This window comes from Magnolia sinica, chromosome 11 (assembly GCF_029962835.1).
Source record: "Magnolia sinica isolate HGM2019 chromosome 11, MsV1, whole genome shotgun sequence".
NCBI lineage: Eukaryota > Viridiplantae > Streptophyta > Magnoliopsida > Magnoliales > Magnoliaceae > Magnolia > Magnolia sinica.
This window is the reverse complement of record NC_080583.1, coordinates 302,786-325,945: the sequence shown is the minus strand read 5'-3', so window position 1 is coordinate 325,945 and position 23,160 is coordinate 302,786. Positions and strand designations below refer to the sequence as shown.

Here is a 23,160-nt window from a genome sequence, read left to right as displayed (position 1 = left end):
TTGGTTCCCCTGCCCTGTCTAGCCACAAGCATCCACAAGGAATACCATCTAGACATCATCCCATGTGCCAGCCTGGCCGACTTGTGCAATATCCAAGTCGTCCACCAGGTGGGCCTCCCCATGTACATCTTCTCACCCAAAAATAATTCTAGCCCCTTTAGCAGGTGGGCCACAATGTTAGAAAGAGTTGGCCGGGTAAGAAAACTTTCTTCATCTGTGCAATTTGTTTTGTAAATGTGGCCCACATGATAAGTGGACTGATTTGATTGGATCTGGCACAAGTGTGGCTGTCACTTAGCGAAGCTCCTCTCTAGCTTAAGTGGATTTCTGTATCTCTGTATGTTTGGGGCCTGAGTTTCCCCCAATTTAGCAAGTGGAGGTCTGCCAAGACTCGGTTCATACACAAAAGAAACAAAAAAGAAAAGTATAATTTGATCTTGTGCTCAACCAAAATTTGAGCAGATTAACATTGTACCTCATCATGGTCGAGTTGAAGGATTAAAACCTTACATATAGTACAAAACTCATCCTTCAAAATATATATATATATATATATATATATATATATATATATATATATTCACAAAATTCTACCAAAAAAAAGAAAAAAAGCATTACAATATGATGAGAACTCAATATAAAGAAGGGTTAAAAAGAAAAACCGGGATGGCGAATTTTAACCAACATCTCTCGGCTCAAGTAGAAAGTTTGGTTGGGCTCACCAGACATTGTGAATTTAATATATATCTCTGTTCTCCTAGCTCTGAAGGCTGGCTGCTCCATGGCGTCTCTCCTTCCGATAGCGAGACTGATCCGGATCAAACCCACCTTCATCTGCACCATATACGGCCCATGAAGGCGTTGCAGCCATGTAGTCTACACTGTTGAATGGCTTTCCAGAAGCCACCTGCATTCCCATAGTAAGGTAAGTTTGTCATGGAAGTCATTAGCTTGGTCCAGAGAAGATTCAAATGACCAAGGGGAGAGGGGATATTACCAGGTCATGGAACTTTTCGTAGTCTATCCATGTGAACCATTGGCCATTGATTTTGAACTTGTCAGCTTTTGCCAGAAGGACGCAACAGGAGTGTACATGCTCACAAGCAACTTGATACTCCCCATTGGTCTTAAGAGCCAAAGCCTCGGAGAAGGCTTTTACATCAGAGTGCCAAGGGACATTCTCCATCGTCAGCTTCGAAGTGGCAGACCTGCAAAAACAAACAGCATATTTTGAGTAATGAACTGAACGGGGAGATTTCAGGAAAGCAAGCACCAAGGTCAGATGATGATAATAATAATAATAATAACAACAACAACTTACGAGCCACAGTAGGTAACACCCTTGATTTCAATTAAATCAGGTTTTCCAATGCCAAGCAAGTTCAAGTATGAATCAATATCTTCAGCATTCCATCCTTTAACCAAAGTTAAACGGTAAACAGTCCGCTGTTCTTTCTCACGGAGAGCCTTCAGTGAATCCTATTAACATTTTTGCAATACATGTCAGTAATCAGCTTGAAGGTTAACAAGTCATGCACTTGAGATAGACAAAAAGGAGCAACATATTGGAGACATTACGAACTGCAGATGCTATTACCAACGAGTATTATATCCATTAAGAATTTTTTTTATAAAGATATCCATTAAATATCCATTAAGAATTTTCAAATAAGTCGACTCATTGTTTCTTTCTTTTCTTTCTTCATGAGTTTCCATTGATAACTGATGAGTGATGAAGTAGATAACTGATATTCATCCATTTTATTTATTTTGCTGCAATCAGTGTTCGAAGTATCAGCATCACTACAAGTTTTGCTGGCCAGGGATACGGAAACAATATCGATATCGCCGATAACTGGAAATGCGGCGAAAGATGGGAAAAACGGTGGAATTTTCAGCGAAACTTCAGGAGATGTTAAAATGTACATATTTGCATATTTAGAAAATTAAATTTTTTTTAAAAAAAAAAAAAAAAAAAAGAAGAAGAAGAAGAAGAAGAAGAAGAATGCATATATAACAAGTTTCCATTTAATGGGGCCTTGAAAGTGTGCTGTTATAAGAAATCAGTCCAACCATCACATCCGACCTATTTAACCATCCAACCTTCCATCCAAACATCCATCGATATCGTAAAATATCAACAACACATGATATTTCACCAAGAAATCATTAACAATTGGAAGGGAAACGAAAGATTGTGGTCTCAATATCGCGCATGTTGCGATATCGATAATATCAAGATATTATCAATATTATCAATGACAAATTGAACACTACATACAACCATATGGCCATGAAAAAAAAAATGAAATAAATTGTTTTCTAATAAACAATTTTGATGATATCAATACGTTGGCAATATTATTGAAATATCGTCGATACACTTATGATACAAGCATTACCTAGAATTTACATAGTCGAAAATATTGGCGATACATTGGCAATATTGATGCATTGGCAATACAAGCGACACCTAGAATTTACATAGTTGAAAATATTGGTGATTACATTAGTGATATTGATACGTTGGCGATACTTAGCGATACATTGCTAATACCTGAACTTTCTTATACTACCAGCGCTGTCATCGGTATCACTGAGCTGGAGATAAAGATAATATCGGAGATATTTCGATAATATCGGAGATAATTCGAACACTGGTTGCAATCCGACTTTTTTAAAAGGCAATTAGTTTATTGATTAGTAGGGAAAAGCCTAAAAAGAATTGCAAATCAGACCATGAAAGAGAAAACTAACAGCTATCAGCTATTACATTGGAAGTTGGTGCCCATTCCATTACACTTGATTTTGCCCTATTAAGCACTTCCGGGACTCGCCCGCTTCTACTCCTAAAGCAGCAGTTATTTCGCTCTCTCCATATAAACCACAAGCCAGCCAACAACGCCATTTTCCACAGAGCCTTTCTGATGTTACCCACCCCACCTCCATGCCACACAGCAAAGAAAGCTTCGATTGAGCACAGTGATACACTGTCCTTGAAATTCCTTCGTAAGAGACCTGACAATGCTATTGGCCCAATTGGAAATTCATTCTCTGGCCAACAGATAATTCGAAAAAAATAAAAATAAATAAATCAAAGACTGGTTTAGAAACTAGACTGCATGTGTGCTTGTGAGAGACAGATGTGCCTATGTTCTGCTCATGTATATTGCTGTCTCCCTAATGGGTGTTTGTCTTTAGTTAGTATGTTTTTGGGCTGTGTTTGGGGATCCAAAGTCATATATTAGTTCGCAGGAGGATGTTGTGGGGGTAGAGACACTCACTATCACATCATTTGTATTTGTCTGTCTGTAACTGTTCTCTTTTTTTTTTAATGCAATGGAACTCTTTATTCATTTAAAAAAAAAAAAAAACCATGAAATCTGTGTATATTTCTAAAAACAAGGATGACTCCATGCATAAGAAGAACAAGAGGGTTATAAACATGCTCAAAATTTAAGGTTACAATCAATCTATTGAAAAAAGAGGTCCACCAAAAACTAATTGTATAAAAGAAAGAGTACATACAACGAAACGCTCCCAAAAATCCCCAAAGAGTGGTCTATCAATTGCCTTCAAGCTCTCCTTTGTTGCAGCATCTACACTCACATATAGCTGCAATTATACAAAGAATTAATACTTCATAATTTAAAACCCACACAATGCAACCTCTGAAGTCCACTTCAATAAATTGATTTATTTATAGATGATACAAAAAGAAATAAACTCCCTAACCTGGGTGACAGGTTTCAACATTCTAATCTTTTCAGGGAATTGGGCATTAGTAACAAGAAAAGTAGAGATCCGCCTCCTGTGGAGTTCATCAATAAGTGAATTTATCTCCGGATACATGATTGGTTCACCAACAAGTGACAAGGCACAATGCCTGGGAGAGAGACCTTCTGATAGCCGCTCCTGTTTTACTCCTGCAGGCAACAGGAAGCCCCATTCAACCAGTTAATGGGACTAAATTATTAAATGGAAATCATTATCATCATCATCAACGCTTTGTCCCAGTTATTTGGGGCCAGGCCTCTCTATTGGAGTCCATTAGAACCTTATAATAGAAGATATAATATAAAATTGCTAAAACCAATGAAATGCTCGAGTGAATGTAAAAAAGGTCAAACTCAATATAAGCACTCAATGAACCCACCTGGGACGCCTTTCATTTGTTTTATCATTCTTGTATGCTGGTCAATGGCAGCATTGACTATCTCCAAAGGATCATCCATCTTCCACTGCCAACTCTTTCCTACAGGATTTGTATGATGCCTCCAACAAAACACGCATTTATTTGCACATGCCAAACTAGGGGTTGTTTCCATGCACCTGTTTCATTAGAAAATTAGGATACCAGGAACTAGCATGAAAAAAATATATATATAGCAATAAATGAACCACACTCACAAGATGAGGCTGCATATCAACAAATTTTACATCCATCTTTCACAAAATTATGTTGAACATTAGTGGATTGAGATCAAGTCACTAGTCCAGGGGCCCATTATCCTAGACTTTGATCAGACTCGATAATATATGAGAGGTTGATCAATCCTTAAGACTCGAGGACGTGTAAGGGTCACAATCCTAATTAAATGACTTTGGCCCTTATTTCGAGGCTATGATGTGGCCATTAAAAGTGAGTGTGGTTGGCTATATCCATCAGGGTCCATTGATATTTACATGGGCCAATAAAAGATCCACTAGCTTATAGAGATGTTTTCGGCGAGATCTATCAGATCAAAGAATCAGTGGTTTTTCCACTAGGCTCAACTTTTGAATAGTTTTTAATGTGCTTTACGAAGGTTTTCAAGCATTGAAGTTTCGTTTTAATTATTAAAACTGTATTAATCGCACTTAATGATGATCTAATAGACCAAATCTAATGGTCCATTATTTGATCAACATGAATATAGGTCTTTGGTGGATAGCCATGACAGTGGAAGGATTGGATCATAAGCACATGCATGGATAAGGTGGTTACAAGTCCCCATTTGTGTGTAGAGATTGTAGGAACCTATAGAGTAGTGGAGTACAATAATTAGTGCACCCTAAAACCCTAAGTTGATCTTTATGAATAAGATCCTATCCTAGAGGAGAGAACATCCTTGGAGAGACCCCCCAAAGAGAGAGAGAGAGAGAGAGAGAGAGAGAGAGAGAGAGAGCACCTCTCGCATCTCCTTCCATATATATGTGTGTGTGTCAAGGTATCCCGTATCGGTATCGGTTGGCGTAACGGTGGCCACCGATACCGATACAGATACGGGTGTGTATTGGCAATACGGGGGCGTAACGGCCCGTAACGGTGCAAATTTTTATTTTTTTTTGCCAAAAAAATATGAAAAAATATGGATTAAATTCGGAATATTCTAAGCATTCCAAATATGCATTCATTTATAAATTGGAACATGTTTATGGTGGTGTAACGGTCCACTCTTTGGTGAGAAGCTGTATCGGACTATCTGATGAATTTATGAACCAGACAACCTGGTATTGGCTATAGATATTTTACATTTAATTATTTAACTATATGATATCAATATGAATTAATTAGAATGAATCTAATACCAAAATATCTCATATTTGTAGGTTTGGTGTATTACATACCTTGTGACTAGTGTACATTTTATTTCAACATACAATCTAGAGACTTTTATGTCCAATTATATAATTCATATATCTACCAAATTAATATAATTTTTCCCAATAAATCTTAAGAAAAAAGTTGAAAAGTAAATAGTGTTGTTGATTTAGAACTGATTTGGTCGACCATTTGATGCCCCAAATCAATGTTAAATTCATGCAATCCATTGGCACTTATCTCACTAATGGATTGGTGGATATTTATTAAACAGCGATACATGAAAAATATCAAATGATCCTATTTCAGCAAAACAAGTGTTTGCAAATTAACGGTGAAAATCATTTAAATAATTTAATTTTGGAATTGTGACATGGCAACAATAGTGCCATAATTTAATTTATTAATTTTGAGATAATGCCTGCCTCATGGACTATTTTTACGGCCATGTACATAGGGCCCACCACAAGATGGATATACAATATGTATTGTATATCAATGACATCCATCCGTTGTATCAAATTATTTTAAGGCATGGTCCAAAAATGAGGTAGATCCATATCTAAGGTGGACCACACAGTAGGGATTGAATTCCCACAATTAAAACTTTTTTTTATTATTATTATTATATTTTTTTATTTTTAAGCTGCGACTTTTGTTTTCCATGCAACCTTATCAGTAGTTTTGATGGTAAATAAACATTACAATGGGCCATAATAAGTTTTTAACAGTGGGCATTCAATCCTACTGTGTGGTCCACTTGAGATCTGGATCTACGTTATTTTAGGGACCATGCCTTGAAATGATCAGGAAAACTGATGGGTAGCATGGATTGGCTGGTGTACCTCACCTATATAGCTGTTGTATTGACGTCAGCAAGTTCTGTGGGTCTGATTATGAGGTATGTGTTATATCCAAACCGTGCATCCATTTTGCGAGCTCGTCTTAAGGCTTGAGATGAAAAATAAGACAGATCTAACTATCAAGTGGACCACACTGCAAAAACTGGTGGGGAATTGAACGTCTACCATTGAAACCCTTTTTGGGGTCACAGAAGTTTTGGATCAATATGAAAAAAAAAAAAAATCCTCTTCATACAGGTCTTTGTGACCTTATGAACAGATTGGATTGAAAATAAACGTTATGGTGGGCCCTACGAATTGTTTAACGATGAAAATCATTATCTCCGCTGCAATTTGTGGTGTAGTCCACCTGATCTTTGGATATGATTCATTTTTTGGATAATGATCTAAAATGATCTCTAAAAATAGATTAATGGTTTAGATATAATAAATACATCACTATGGGGCCCATGTAACTTTGATCTCCTTTGAACCGTTCGTACAGCTCGGAGCTCGAGGAGCGTCAGTGCTGATCTTCACACGACACGTACCTACAGTAGCTAGCGCTGAAAGTTGGGCGGGTTCAACCCGACCGACCCGTGACCGACCCAACATTGGGTTGGGCTCGGGCAGGATGTATTGAGTCCGATCTTAGGCTTGGGCTATACAAACACCAACCCGATAAAACTTGGGTCGGGCTCGGGTTGAGGTCTTGGGTTGCCCGGACCAACCCGAACCCGATCAATATATAAGTTACTAATAAATTATAATAGTGTGGATTGTTTGTGTTGAAGAAGGCATAGTAAATTCCAGTGTTGTTGGGTCTCATTCGTCCACATCATTTCTAATAACTTAAGCAAATAAGATATGCGAGATTTTTCTCTCCCAAATAGATTGTGTGCTACACAACATGACTTTTAAAGAAATAGTTGTCTTATATTTTAACTTGTTTGTTTAGAAAAAAATGAAGTCTTGTCCTATAAATAACTACTTATATAATTAATAAAATTATAGATACAAAAATTAAGATGTGTATTGAAATACAATAAACTAATGTAATAATGAAAATATTATCATGTATCCACCCGATCAACCCGACCAACCCGACCGAGCCCGTTTGGGTTGGGCTTGGGTCGAGAATTCCCAGCCGAGGTTAGGTTGGGTTGGGTTAGGGTTGAGGTACCAGAACCTTGGGTTGGGCTAGGGTTGAGCACCAACCTGCCCGACTTTCAGCCCTAAGAGCAGCTATATAGCTGTTGTGTGGTACACCAGCCCATCTGCTTCCAGCGTCAATGCTCGTCTTCGCACGACACGTACCTACAGCAGCGATATAGCTGGTGTGTGGTACACCAGCCAATCCGCTTCCATTCTTTTCCCGACCGAGAGAGGGAGAGTGAAATGAGAGGGAAAAAGAAAAAAATGAGAGGGAAAGAAAGGGAAATGGAGAGAGAAGAAGAAAACGAGAGGGAAAGAAGGAGAAAATGAGAGAGAAGGGGAAAACAAGAGCTGCAGCCGCAGCCTAAGAAGAAGAAGGAGAAAACGAGAGGGGGGGCTGCAGCCGCAGCCGCAACCCGAGAAGAAGAAGAAGAAGAAGAAGAAGGAAAGAAAGAAAAAAAAAAAAGAAAAGTGTATGTACTTTTTTTCTTTTTCTTTTTTTTTTCTTTTTTTTTTTTTTAATACCGTATTTCCGTAACAGCCGTTATGGCCCGTAATGGCCGTTACAGTCACAGAATCGCATGCTTGCCCGTTTCGACCCCGTATCGCGTAACGGCCTGGGCCGTTTCCATTACGTAACGGCCGATACGGCTATATCGTAACATTTATCAAGTAACATGTCTCCATATGTGCAACAAACATATATGGGAGCCGGATTGTTGATCTCCTGAGACTTATAGCATAAGGACCATACCACAAAATTAACATCAATTGCATGATCGGACAGAGTCTCCAACAGTTGCCATCCAATGGATAAAATTTACTCCACCCATTGGCTAGGATCACCCAATTGGTTCGGTTTTGGGGTATACCCATCCATGGTATGGGCAAATGGATGAATGGTCTAGAATTTATACATGTGCCCCACATGCAACTTAGACATAGGTAGTTGTACTTTCCTATATATATATATATATATATATATATATATATATATATATATATATATATATATATATATATATATATATATATATATTAACAAGTTTACGCTTGTGCTAAGATCTCTTTTGACCTTGGATGGACTTTGGATACTTACTAAAATTGATGGACTGCTTGAGTGGCTTTAGAGAGTGATGAGGACATCCGAGTATACTAGATGAGCATATCAGCTCCAGTTTCGCTTTGGCTTGGTGACCACTAAATAGGCCTAGGTGGGCCACATTGAAGACCCCACATGCATGATCGTACATCTTCGAAGACCCTACACTAGGAAGATGCACGTGAGTTGCTTATTGAGGAGTTTGAATCATTGGATTGCGAGAACACTTCAATCGGATGGTTGGATCTTGAGGACACTTCGATCAGACGGTTGGATCATTGTGATCTTAGATCGCATTGATTGTAGACTTTAGGATGTTTTAGATTATTTCTTTTATCTAGTTTATTCATGCTGGATTTATTTTGATATTTAGTTGGATTTTGGGTATTTTACACATTTTACACTAAATAGGGGCAATTGTGTGAGACTTTTTATCGGAGAGCGCCTTTTTGTAAAAAGTCTTCTCTGAGACTATATAAGGGTAGAGAGGCCAGCCCTAGGGCATGTTTTTGATTATTTGAATGAAAACTCTTTGCTTCCTTTGAAGTTTTCTATTCTTGTGAATGGAGATTGATGGTGTTATGCCAAGGTGTGAAGCCCGATCGATCCTCTCTCATTTCTCTTTGAAAAGGCATTTCTCTCATGTCTTTCTCATCTTCTTCTCAAATCCCTCTTTTCTTATACTTTTCTTCTCCAAACCTAAATCCCATTTATTCTTTTCTTCAAAACCCAAACCCACCTTCTCTTATCCTTCTCTCCACCAAAACCCAACCCATCCCATCTCCTTCAAGCCCACACATACAGATTGCATGTCCGTACAAGTCAGTCCATACAACTGTACAGCCAGCCACCTACTCCCATTTCTCTTCTTCCCTCTCTTCGATCCTTCTTCCTATCCCTTAACCCTTACCCTAAAACCCTAATTCATATTCCCTATGAAACCCTAATCATCTACAAAATCCTGAATTCCCAAATCCTTCCAAAGCCTTAATTCCTTTCAAATCTCTAATTTACATACTCAAACCCTAACCCTAGATTATCATATCCTTAGCCCAAGAGAGAACAAGTCAGCCCCTATGAATTAGGCCTAAGCCTATGCTAAAGTGGAAGTTCTACCTTCCATTGATCCTTTGAAATTCATGTTTTATATGGATTAGTTCATTGTGGGATTGTGATTTAGCTTGAAATCTAAATTTTATTGTTGATTTGATTTCTTAGATTTGCGGTAGGTTAGTATATTTTATGCTTTGAATTGCTCTTTAATCCATTTATAATTTCTTTGCATCATATTTAGTCTAGATCACGCGTCTTGCATCAGAGAGTGGCCTCGGCAATTTTGGATATCTCATGTGCAGGCCATGATGAATCACTTAGGATGGATGATCACCACATTTGAGGAGGAGCCAACTGAATTTCAGACTAAGGCCCATTCTTTGAAAGGCAATAATCTAATTTAGAAATAGGTCAAGGCCTAAAGGATTACAGATTAGACCAACAAAGAGAAAATAAAAGGTTATCAGCTACTACATTTGAAGCTATTGGCCATTCCATTACACTTGATTTTGCCCTTTCTAGCACTTCCAAGATTCACCCACTTCGATTCCTAAAGCAGTGATTATTTCATTGATGGGGACATCACGCGCACTCACGCCGTCCCCCCTACGCACGTACGCCAGAAGAAGGAGGGCCCCACCGTTGATTTGGATCGATGACGACATCCAGGAAGGGCCTCGTTGTTAGAAGACGGAATTTTGGTTCAAGAAAGTGGGCCCGATAGCCAAGAAAAACTCATCATGGGATCTCATGATCGCGGCCCACTAGTCGGATTGATTTCATATTTTAGGTTTTGCTTATTTATGTTATTTAGAATATCGTGAACGCTTTAAATTTTTTTGATTGGTTTTTATTTTAGTTTACTTCATCGCCAATTAATAGGTCGAGTTTTGGGGTATAGGGTTTTCCCTATAAATAGGCACCCCTTGTAATTCTTTTGATTCAATTGAAGATTAATAAAAATTCTGCGTTTTCCTACTCTCTGAGTTGTGAAGCCTAATTGGGTACGAAGCCCTCCCTTCATCGAAGGGTTAACTACCGTGGTGCGAAGCCACATCTATCCCGATTCGCCCCCATCCATCGACATCTCTACTACCCATCTTCTACCATCCCTTCTTCTCATCTCATCCCATCATCTACACTTCGAATCAATCATCTATTGCAACAATTCTCCTCCCCACAGCATAATTTTATGAACTTGGCCCTATAGGAGGGCTGAAACTTCAGCGGAGCACCACGCATAAACCGTACATCGGATCGAGCTGAGATTTGGAGTCCATCCCTGGCGGACCAGGGCCAAGGTGGCCTTTTTCTGAATAGTGGGCCCCACACACGTGCGGCCGTGATCACACGCACGTGCGTCTAGGCCATAGTTGATGTCCGCGCAGGGGAATTATCTTTCGGTTCAAGTTTTCTTCTTATTTTACCCTCTCATACTAGTTTTTCATAAACACAAACCCTATATTGCATTATCTTTAATTTGTTTGCCCTTTTTCTCACCCATTTTCTCATCCTAGGGTTCCTTGAATTGAAATTGGTGAATCCCTTGGATGAGGGACTGATTGTTGTGCATGTGTGGATGATTACTGCTTATCTTTGAGCATCGTTTGGTTTATAATTTTAACAGATCCAGCCCTAACCTATGTAGGCCTGGACCTGCATAGATTCCCCTTAATTGAATGTTTGGACTTTCATGTGGGATATGGAATTTGTGTAATTGTTTCTAAACTAACGTGATTTTAAGCCTGAAATCTCGCACATCATATTTAATTTTCCATGTCCTGCATCATTCATTCTCCCCAAATAAACCACAAATCAACGAGCAATGCCATTCTCCACAAAGTCTTTCCTAACTTGCCCTCTCCACCTTCATGCCACATGAAAAAAAACGAAAAAACAAAAACAACTTCAATTGAGCTCAGCACCTCCCATTACACCCCCAGATAACCATTCCAAATGCCTCTCGCAAAAGGGCAATGGAGAAAGAGATGATCTACCTACTCGACTCGGTTCGGTCAGCAGCTCGGGCCAGTTTGAGCCGAGTTCGAGCCTCTGCAGCATTTTCACAAACACATGCTATGCACTTTCAAATTCTCACTGTATGTAAAACAGCAACAGCTGTTTACAAATATTTCATCGAACACCTTGTAGACAACATCAAAATATTTCATCAAACACCTTGTATATGTATTTGTTTCATATACATAACTTTCTTGCCACTAGCCGACACTTCGTTTGAGTCATTTCTTCAAACACTTGGTGAGCAACATCAATATCAAAGTAACCGAGTCACCAAACTATTTCGATCCGAGTTCGATTCGAGTTGGGGTTCGATCCGAGTCGAGTCAAGCTCGGGCAAGCTCGAACTCGATTCGAAATTTTTTCGAGCTTAAAAAATCAGCTCGACTCAACTCGAACTTAGCTTCGAACCGAGTCAAATCGAGCTTTTTCAAGCCGAGTCAAGCAAGCTGACCGAGCTAACTCGGTTCGTGTACACCCCTACATAACGCCCAACGAAAGCTATAAGATAACATTGACTACTTTGGGAGGACCTGCTTATAACCTTATACCAAGATTTCACGAAGAAATCCCCTGATTTTCCTTTCATCCACACCAACTCATTCCTCACTTCTGACAACGGATTCACTTTGCTTACTGGCAACAAGAGCTTAACCAAATCTTCCTCTTCAACATCCGACAAATTTCTTCCGCATGGGGGAGCCTGAATCACTCCTTCAACTCTAAATGAGGAGCAATAAGACCTGAATATTCGCCTCTACTGATATTCTTGCTAGCCTCGAAAAAACTTCAATCAAAGCCTTCCCACCCAACCAAACATCCTCCCACAAACAAATAATCTTCCCATCCCCAAAACTGAAGCCTACATCTCTATAAACTTTCACCTTAAACTCGCTATCGATTTCCACACCAATGATGCCATGTACAAAGATGAATCCCTCGTCCACCACCCCCCTATTTGAACCCCACACTTCTTTGCAATCACCTCTCTCCATGAATTTCCTTGCTCTACCCCAAACCTCCACATCCATTTCCCTAGAAGGGCTAAATTCATTTGCTCAAGCTTCTAAAGACCAACAACTCCATCCTCGATCAGCTTGCATACCTCTTCCCATTTGAGTAAATGGAACTTGTGTTATTCTTCTAATCCTTGCCATAGGAGTTCCCACCTAAAATTTTCCAACATGGCCAACACTGATTTTGAACAGTCAAAAAGAGACATATAATAAATCAGAAGTTAGACATAGCCGCTCTTATTAACGTCAAGACCTCCCATGGACAAGTACCTGCTTTTTCATCTCAAGAACTTGCCTAAGAATCTCTCAATAACTTTATCCCACATCCAATTAGCCAGCTTCCCTATACAAGGAGGGAGACCAAGATATGTGGATGGAAATGTATCAGCATGGCAATAAAACATATTAGCGAGACTAATAAATCCTTCCTTTGAGAGTCTAAGACCTAAAAGCTCACTCTTTATATTTACCTTTAGTCTTGCTACCACCTTGAAACACATTGTAATGTTTCTTAAATTGTCCACTTTAACCTCACAAAAGAGAATAATGCCATTTTCATGTTGCAAATGAGATACAAAAGCCAACTTATCTACACTAAAACCGCCGAAAAGACCCACTTCCACTCATCTAACATCTCACGCCTTTGCCACCACAACAAACAAATAAAAAGATAGAGGATCCTCTCACCAAAACCTCTGGAACTAGAAAAGTAACCTTTTGGAGAACTATTTACTAAAATTGAGAACTTAGCCTATTACACACACACCTTTGCACCCAATACCTCCATTTTTTTTTTACCACAGTCCGGGTGACCTAACATGTAATCTAAAAAGTCCTAGTCCACATGCCATATGCCTTTTCTATGTCAAGCTTGCAAACTAAACCTTTTCCTCCCAACCCTATGATGAGCATTAATGCATTCATTCGCTATCGCACTATCTATAATCTGCATGCCGCTACAAAAGCTCCTTGGCTTCTTAAAATCACCCCTGCTAACACCTTTCGAAACTTGGAAAATAACATTTTCGCTACAATTTTATAAGGGCCCCCAGCAAGCTTATTAGCCTAAAAGCTTTCAAACATTCAGCCCCTTCTTTTTTTCAGAATCAAGGCAATGAATGCGTGCACCTAACTCAGATGCTATTTGACTACCACTGAAAAATTCGTTGATGAAGCCCACCAAATCACATTTTACCAACCCCCAGAATTTCTAAAAGAACGCAATAGGAAAACCATCGAGACCGGGAGCCTTTTTGGAATGTAGTTCCTCCTCGGCTACTTCAATTTCATCTTCATAAAACTGAATATCAAGATAATCAGCCTCTGCACTAGAGATCCTATTAAAGTCTAGATTATCAAGACTCTAAAGGGGTTATCAAGATGCATGAAAACGACTATGGAAATGTTTTCCCAAGAAATGGCTCCCCATCACGTTTGGCAACACCGAAACCCGTGGATCATGTTTCCCGTGGATTCTCATCCCTCATTTTAGCCCTTTTTCCGTTTCTCCCCGTGGATTCTCTTTCCTCATTTCAGCCCTTTTTTTCTTTATCCCCATGGATTCTCTTTCCTCATTTCAGCCTCTCTTTTTTCTTGCTAAAATCAAGGAAGCAAATTCCAAGGAAAGGGAATCCTCCAAACAACTAGTTTTGGGTGCTTGGGAGGCCTATTTGCCAAGCCAACGGAAACCTTTGAATCCAACCAGGGGAAACCAAGAATCTGTTTAACTTAAACATAGTTGGGGACAGCTGACCGTTGGACCAAGTAAATTTGACACCTCACAACAAGAGGTCCACCAATTCATGTTTCAAGACCTAGTCAGAGAACCAGTGCATGCTACAAGAGACCCAGACACCATGGAGTTTCTCATGGACAAAATGAACTACAATAAAATCCCCTCACATGCACCAAGGAAGGTTCCGCCTACTGAAAATAGTAGATAATTCATCCCAAAAATAAGGGTGAAGGGACGGTTGGTTAGGACCTCAGACTCCCAATAGAACCCACCTGAAACCAGAGGACAACCCCCGGAAAATCACATTGATAGAGAATCGACCCTTCCAACTATCCTCCCTAATCCAAGACCTAGGATCCCATATGACAAGAACACCACCAGCCGCCCCTATCGAGTCTAAGGCCTCCCACCAACACCTACGACCCCAAATGGATTGATCATACCCTGATCAAGAGACTAACACTTGTCTCCTGAATAACAATAAGGATGGCTTTGGAATACCTACAAATTTCCTTCACTAAGTAAGCTTTTGGGGGACCTGAGCCTGTGAACATTCCAGCTTAAAATCTTCCTTGGGCAAACTATCTTAATCCCACTTCCCCTCCTCTCATTACAAAGAATAGAACCTGACTGACGATCAAGGTTCAAGCCCAAGGTTAACCAACTCTCTACATCCCTTACTCGACTTCAAGGACTGTCTCAAGATTTCAACATGAAGAAATCTTCCTTGGGCAAACTATCTTAATCCCACTTCCCCTCCTCCTATTACAAAGAATAGAATCTGACTGACGATCAAGGTTCAAGCCCAAGGTTAACCAACTCTCTACATCCCTTAGGGCCTGTTTGGATACGCGTTTTGGGATGTATTGTATCGTATTAGAAGTTATGATTTAACGTTTACCGTGTTTGGATTGGAGTGAATAGGAGTTGAATCCCATGCGTGCGAATACAAACTCTAGCCAAATTTTCGAACCGACGGTAGAGTATTGTCAGTGGGTTCTATTGCCGTCAATACTCCGTATTCATTGCGCTGTATTCGGCAACGGATGAAAGTTTGAAATTTGTACGATTACAAGATATCTGGTACCTATGCAGTGTAAGATCGGGACTGTTCATTTGGTACATTTCAACGTGAAAATCATCTAGGCTAGAAATCAGAAAGTTCTATACGTCAAACAGGCCACCCGACCCAATTAAGATTGTACAATACGCAGACATAATACGTCCTATCCAAACATTGATCTGTATAACATATTGTATACTATGCCAAACAATACCTTCTATCCAAACATTGATTAGTATCTGATTGATTTGGATGTATTCTGAAAACCGTCCAATGTATACATGAACAGTACCCAAATACAATACATTCATGGTATTCCAAATCGGTTACGTAACGGCCGTTACGAAACGGTCATAACCATCACGCGTTACGGGGTCGAAACAGCCGTAACGGCCATTACAGAAAAACGTGCCGTAACGGTCCCGTAACAACCCTGTAACGATCCAGGAAGTACATTTTTCAAAAAATAAAAAATGGCTGTAACGGCCGATACGGGGGCTGTAACGGCCATTACAACTCGTATCATAACGGTAACGGTGGTGGCCGTTACGGCCACCGTTACTGTTACGGAACACCTTGAATACAATACAATACAATACTATACGCGAATCCAAACAGGCCCTTACTCGACTTTGAGGACTGTCTCAAGATTTCAACATAACGAATCTTGAGACCTCTTTGTTCAACTAGCTGAAAGAGGGCCATATAATCTTCAATGCAGTCACCAACACTACCCCAATGAGCCTACCCACATGACAAATAGCCTCCCTAATCCATCCATTCCCCTTAACAGCTGCCACCAGACCTTCCAAAACCCCTGGAGAAAAGAACCGAGGTTGCCAGAGGGAATCTAACCATCTTCTAGACACGCCGATTGTGAAGGGGAAACATCTAGGACTTCAAGAAGGAGACCTGACCGGACCACCTCAAATTGACTAGGAACCAAAAACCCGATCCACTCCAACCCAGAGGAGAGATATCTGAAGTAAGAGCAACTAAAGCAAGAGAGCTAAAGACTTGCAAAGACAAAAGGCCAAACTCAATATCAATGGCCAAAGAAGGAGCAGAAAGGAGGACATGGTTAGAGGAGGGAGTGTGAAACAAGGTATTCCATAATAGTAACGGTTACCTTAACGATACGGGTTGTAACAGTCATTATGGCCCCCATAACGGCTGTTACGTTCTCTCTTTTTTATTGAAAAAAAAAAAACCCGAAAAACCTGTATTGGTCCCGTAATGGACCATTACTGGGACGTTAGGGAGGGAGTTGTTTGCCTTTTGAATCAAAGTATTACAAGGGATGTAACAGCCATTATAGGTCATTTTTTTTGTAGTGGCCGTTACGGCCACATAACATGAAATGGTTGCCGGCGTTACCTTTACGTAATTGTCATTACGGCACACCATGGTGTGAAAGGACTCTGAAGGGGAAGGAGAAACAGAAGGAGACAAAAGTATTAGAAAAGGACACCATCTCCCACAAACGAGATAAAACTCGAAACATTCACACAAGGGGAAGAAGGCACGTGAGTGTTCTCCTCTGGAAATGAAATGTGTATATATATATATATAAAGAAGGAAAAAAACCTCGTAAGAGGCACCAGCCTCCATAATGATGGTGACATCACACGCCTTCCCCTCGCCACCCCGTTTAGGAGGGAAGACATTATTTATATCAAATCAGTTATGTGTTCAAACATGAAAAGCAATGTAGACACTTCGAGATGGCATAAGACTGTGTGCTTTTGGAGCCCTAGACCTAGACACGACAAACATATTTGAGGCATTTGCATGGAAACCGCACTATGCTTTTAGACCCAACACAAAACCAACCCATACCAAATCCAACCCAACCCAAGCAATCAACTAAATGGTCTCAGTCTAAATCATCTTATACCAAAGCCCCCAACACCCCTCGCTTTGCTTGATTTCTAGAACTTTCATTTTTATTAATGATTTAACATTTTATTTTTAAAAAAAAAAAAAATGGATGTAAAGCCTAGTCATTCTTAGAAATTTGTACCTGAACCTCATTAAAATGTCTGGCAATGAAACTTGTTCCTGTGCTGATTCAACAACCATGACATAGATCACTATCAATATAGAATAGTTACAGTGACAACTGTCCATTCGAATTAATTCCAGATTGTACATCTCGAAAATATCTCAAATGTGATGTGTAAAAACCAATTAATAGGCCAATGGGGACCAACTATAATCATATCCATCAATGAGTTATAACAAATTAACAATAAGGGATAAATCACCAAACCAATTAAATTACTCGATGGCCAAGGCATGAACGAAAAAAAGACATTAGGTTAACAATTACCTATGGCTTTCTATGCCATAAAATGAGTGCTTGTAGCAACCCCCACGGCCACGGAGTTGTGACTTGGTCCATCTACAGAGCTTAACACCACTATGTGAACCAATAATTTTATATCCCTGCACAAATAAATCATCCAGACTGAACTAACTTGGTAGCACCTTTTTTTCTCCAAAACTTATTGTAGTAAAAAATACAAGAAGAGCAACCAAAACAAGTGGCTTGGACATGTAATTGGATAAATCAAAAGAATTGCTGAATGTAACTGGATAATCAAAAGAATTGCTGAATGAGTAATATGCAATGGCAATCATCAATGCATACAGTAATGCCCTTCAGAATCTTTACTCGCAAGTCAAACATGCCATGCTTGTGAACAACCGTCCCCAACTTGGGCTGTGACAAATTGACCATTTTACCATGTGTTGAGACTTCATAGTGAAGCAACTTTAATTTCAACATAGTGGAGCAACTTTCAGTTTCTCTCATTCTCAGGTAGTGCTTTTGTTTTGCTTTTCAGTATAAGGTTTGCTGCTGCTGCCTGTTGTCTCTGCTATTGTCTAGCCTTTTGCTAGAGCTTTTCATTGGGCTGGTGGTACCGCAGCCTTATGTTGTATTTTTAGTTTTCTGTTTATCAATAAAGCTAAGCCATTCATCAAGGGAAAAAAATGTTAATTTGAACATGTGAATCTTACATGTTATATGCACCAACACCATTAACAAGTTCAAAGAGTACAGAGACTCATCAGCTTGTGATAGCAAAGGCCTGTTTTTGGACAACAACTGAGCTGCTATAAGAGGTGGAGCCCTAAAGGAGAAAGCTAATGATATGCAATATTATTGAACATGCATAACTACATGAGCAAAGAGTTGATAGAAATATCTTTATGTACATGTGTAATAATATTGCAGATGATTAGGTTGTTCTTTTAGGGCTTCCTTCTCTTATAGTGGTTTACTTTCTTTTCAAAAAAAGGCCTTTCCCATAGTGAAGTTGATGGATTTCGTGTGAAAAGGATCATGTGGTTCTCAGTCCCTGCCATTGAATGGTTGATTTGGCTCAATGGCTGATTTGGCTAGAGCACGACAGCCGTACTTTTTGTGACAAGGCATCCAATTCTGATCCGGTCTTCCATGAGGCTGAGTGGTTAGTTGCAGAATCGGTACAGACCACTAATACCTTTGTAGGGAGGCCGGTGGAGGCTTTCAGGGTAGCTGAGGGAATATTCCTCTTTGGATTAACTGGATGACCTCTCATCATCCGTTTGTATCTTTGTCTGACACTTTAAGATAGTGGGAAAAGAAAAACAAGAACAAAAAATCTCCAAAAAGTATTCTAGAAGGTTATTTCATCTCCCAGCAATTTGTGAGAGACAAACTAATGTTTAAACCATTAACAGCCTCAAGTTTTATGCAATCCCCTTCTACTGTGGATGAACCTTAGGATTTCATATAATTCTCTTCACATAAAAACCAAGTCAAACTGTGAGTTTTTTTTTTTTTTCCATAGATTTTCCTTAAACTAATGGAAAGTGAAATAACACCGTGGGGCTAAGGTTAAAACTATCATATTGCTTCAAGAAACCAACAAAGTCAGTCTAGTTGAATTATGTGATTTACTTGAACTGAAATTGAATGATTCCATAGACATCTTGTGACCTCAAGCACAACAAAGTGAAGTTTCCAAGATCATTTGCATCACAAAAGTTCAACCAGTAATCTTTCAAAAAAAGAAAAGTTCAACCAGTAGAGGAACGGAAAGCATAGACAGAAGCAGCAGACAAACAGACCCACCTGTTTCTCTAAGCTAGCCCGAATAACTGGAGTTACCATCTCCTTCTCTCCATTTCTTAAAGATGTTGATTTACACTTAATAGAGCCCGACTCGGATGCCTTCGCAGAAGAACTCCTTGAAGGACCTTTACCAGCAATATCCTCCAGATCGACTAGAACAGCTTCTGAGCTCTTCTCATCTTCATCCTCAAACTCTTCTTCTGAACCTCCAAAGCTCTCACTCTCACTCATACCCTCACTCTCTAACCTAGAGTCAACAAATAAATCGTCTTTGGCTCCCAAATATGTTTTCAAGACACCTACCAATCTCTGACTCCACCTATCGAAAACCTCATCAAGATCTCCACCATCGACGTCCCCTTCACAAACAGGCAGGATCTCCGACGCCCCAAGTGCCCGCATCTGCTGCGAGAAATCCCTGGCAGCAGCATTGAAGGTGGGACCATAGGATCGGCTGCCGACACCGAAGACCGCAAATTTGCAAGACGAAAGGAGGAGGGAGCCGACTCGGAAATCGGAGGCGCTCTCAGAGAGCCAGCGGGAGAGGAATTGAGCGTTTGGAGGGGGATTGCCGTCTTCCCAGGTGGAGGCAACGACGAGGAGGAGAGATTCTGTGGGGAGGTCTTCGGGCTCATAGAGAGAGGGATCGACGAGGTCGAAAGGGAGGTTATGGGAGGAGAGGAGGTTGGAGAGGCCAAGGGATAGGGTTTTGGAGGTACCGGTCTCGGAGAAGAAGAAGATCTTGCCTTTCTTCCTAGGGTTAGTGTTAGAGGAGCAGAGCCTCTGCTTACGGAGGGTTCGAGATTTCCAGAGGCAGAAAGCGGTGGCAGAGACAAGAGCGAGGAACGCGACTCGAGCGGGGAGAAGATATGTGCGGGAGTTATCGGTCATTTGAGAGTTTCTTCTTGCCCCTTTTCTCTTTCTTTGTTAGAGGGACTGAGATTTCTGAGAGAGAGAGAGAGAGCTGCTGCTGCTCTGCATGTGAAAGCTAGAAGGGTGGAAGAAGCATCAAGGCAATGTGAGATGGGAGTGGCTTCGGTGGATTCCTGACTGTGGAGCCCACCTTGATGTATTTTCCTCATATCCACTCCGTTCATCCGTTTCTCCAGTTTAGATCATGAGCCCAGAAATTCAGCGGATGAAAATCTCAAGTGGACCACACCACAGGAAGCTGTCGTGATTGAACACCCACCATTAAAAACTTTTTAGGGGCCACCGGAATTTTTTTTGCCATCCAACTGTTGTTAAGGTCACAAAGGCCTGGATGAAGTGACTAAACAAATATCAACTTGATCCAAAGCGTCTGTGGCGCACAAGAGGTTTTTAATTGTCAATCGCGACTGTTTCCTGTGGTGTGGTCCACCTGAGATTTGGGTCTGCTACAATTTTGGGTCTGTGCCGTAAAATGAGCTGGAGAAACGGTTGGACGACGTGGATGTAAGGAGATTACATTTCCGTGAGCCCCACAGTCAGAGATCCACCGAAGCTGCCCCAAATCCAATGCGGCTTAAAGAGGAGGTTCCGGACACGTGCCATCGTCGCACACGCGTCTGATACCTCAATCGTTTATGAGTTGGAACCACACCCGGGTCCCAAAAAATCAGGCTGGTTCAGTCATTAGCCATCCGGTGGGCTATAGAGCGACTTCGAGATTCAACCGTCTATTCTACCTGATGAGTTGCACGTTCAGGTGGGCCTGCAGCATGCTTGTCTGGGCAAGGCATCAGGCATATGGGCTTGTTATCAATTCCACCCCATCCGTACGTGCAGCACAAATAGAAGTGAGACCCCGGATCCACCCAGGTGGGTCGAATCCCTGACTGTGGGGCTCATAGTGATATATATTCCTTAAATCCACACCGTCCAACCATTTTGAAAGCTCATTTTAGATATGATCCCAAAAATGAAGCTGACTTAATTCTTAGGTGGACCACACCAGGAAACAGTCTTGATTGAATCCTCACCATTAAAAACTTCATGGATTCCACCGGAAAGTTTATTTGCCATCCAACCTGTTGATAAGGTCACAAACACCTAGATGAAGAAACCATATAAATATCATCTTGATCCAAAGCTTTTGTGGCCCACAGGAAATTTTTAATGGTCAATCACCACTGTTTCCTGTACTATGGTCCATCTGGGTTATGAACTGCTTATTTTTTGGATCATGCTTTGAAACGAGCTTTCAATAAGGATGCCGTGGCATGGATGTAGTCACATACATCACAGTAGTCCCCACAGTGAGGGGTCCCACCCACCTCGGTGTACAAGGGGTCTCACCTAATCCGATCCCCCCAACAGAACGTCCAAACGGTTCATCTATTCAGCTGCGAGGGCCCGTTGGATAAAAGCTGGAATTCACGGGAAAACAAAGAAATTCTTGATTATTATTTTGAAGTTGTTATTGAGACATGGATTCCAAGGCCTCCATTTTAATTGTTCTATTTGATTTTTAAGTGAAAATCTCCCATTCATCTTACAAAAATTATTTTGGATTTTTTGCTTTGAGTAGTGAAAATGAAAATTCATAATAATTACAAATACAATCCCTGTTTTTCTTGAGAAACATTGATAATTTTACTTTTCTTTTATTTTTTTGTGAATTCCCCTATAGGAAAGAAAATAATATGAGAAGAAAAGAAAAGTATAATAATTACTCAAGAATAATTTTATCATATATGTTTTTGGGTTGTAAATATTCATATATGATCGTTGAATTTGCTTAAGTGGGGGGTGTCAATGGGCCACGCTCAAGCCTACCAAAATTAAAATTTTGAGACCAATCCTAGGCTTGCCTGTTGACAGCCCTATGGGTAGATGTGTTTGGTGGAGAGATGGGATTACTTGCCAATAACACCTTTTAGTTTCAAAGCACAAAACGATCATATTTATCTACACACATGCATGACATATTTCCATGCACCATGTGTGCAATTGTACAAATTCAATCATCCCACCATCAATTTTTAAGCATTAAAATATGTGCCATATATATATATATATATATATCAATTATGCACATGCACATGCACATGTGTCAGTGTGTCCTCTACTAAGTTTTAATTTCTCTGCATGTGCCGTAATTTGTCCATGACATGATCCAAGATATTTGACAAACAACAGACAACTAGCCAACAAGAAGACCAACTAGCCTTGACAATATGCCATGAATTCCTAGTCGCTATGCAACTTTGCCCAATCCATATGAGCCCTCATGGATTTCAAAATTAGGGGAGTTTGTTTGAATGGCGAGCAGGAATCTCATATTCCACTCACATAGTTCACTTCTTTTGTCATGCATTAAAATTTGACTATGGAAAAATAATAATAATAATAATAATTAAAAATAGTGCCCCTAACCTTCTTTTTCTTTCCAAATCAAACATGGTGAAATGTCCTATTGTAAGAGAAGTGCTCCATTTTCTTCTAGTCCTTTGTTTTTCCTCCTATTTAGCATGCCCTTGGTAT

General features: G+C 40.1%; 1 protein-coding gene across 1 annotated transcript; it reads right to left on the bottom strand.

Moving 5' to 3' along the window:
• Window positions 1-595: 595 nt before the first annotated feature.
• On the bottom strand, window positions 596-20,674 carry LOC131218490 (S-adenosyl-L-methionine-dependent tRNA 4-demethylwyosine synthase). The gene is made up of 8 exons (XM_058213047.1): window positions 19,693-20,674; window positions 17,902-18,017; window positions 4,157-4,332; window positions 3,736-3,926; window positions 3,529-3,615; window positions 1,322-1,479; window positions 998-1,208; window positions 596-907 (listed from the first exon to the last, which is right to left on the bottom strand). Exons 1-8 carry the CDS (start codon window positions 20,581-20,583, stop codon window positions 758-760), a joined length of 1,980 nt encoding a protein of 659 aa, XP_058069030.1. The 5' UTR covers window positions 20,584-20,674; the 3' UTR covers window positions 596-757.
• Window positions 20,675-23,160: the final 2,486 nt, after the last annotated feature.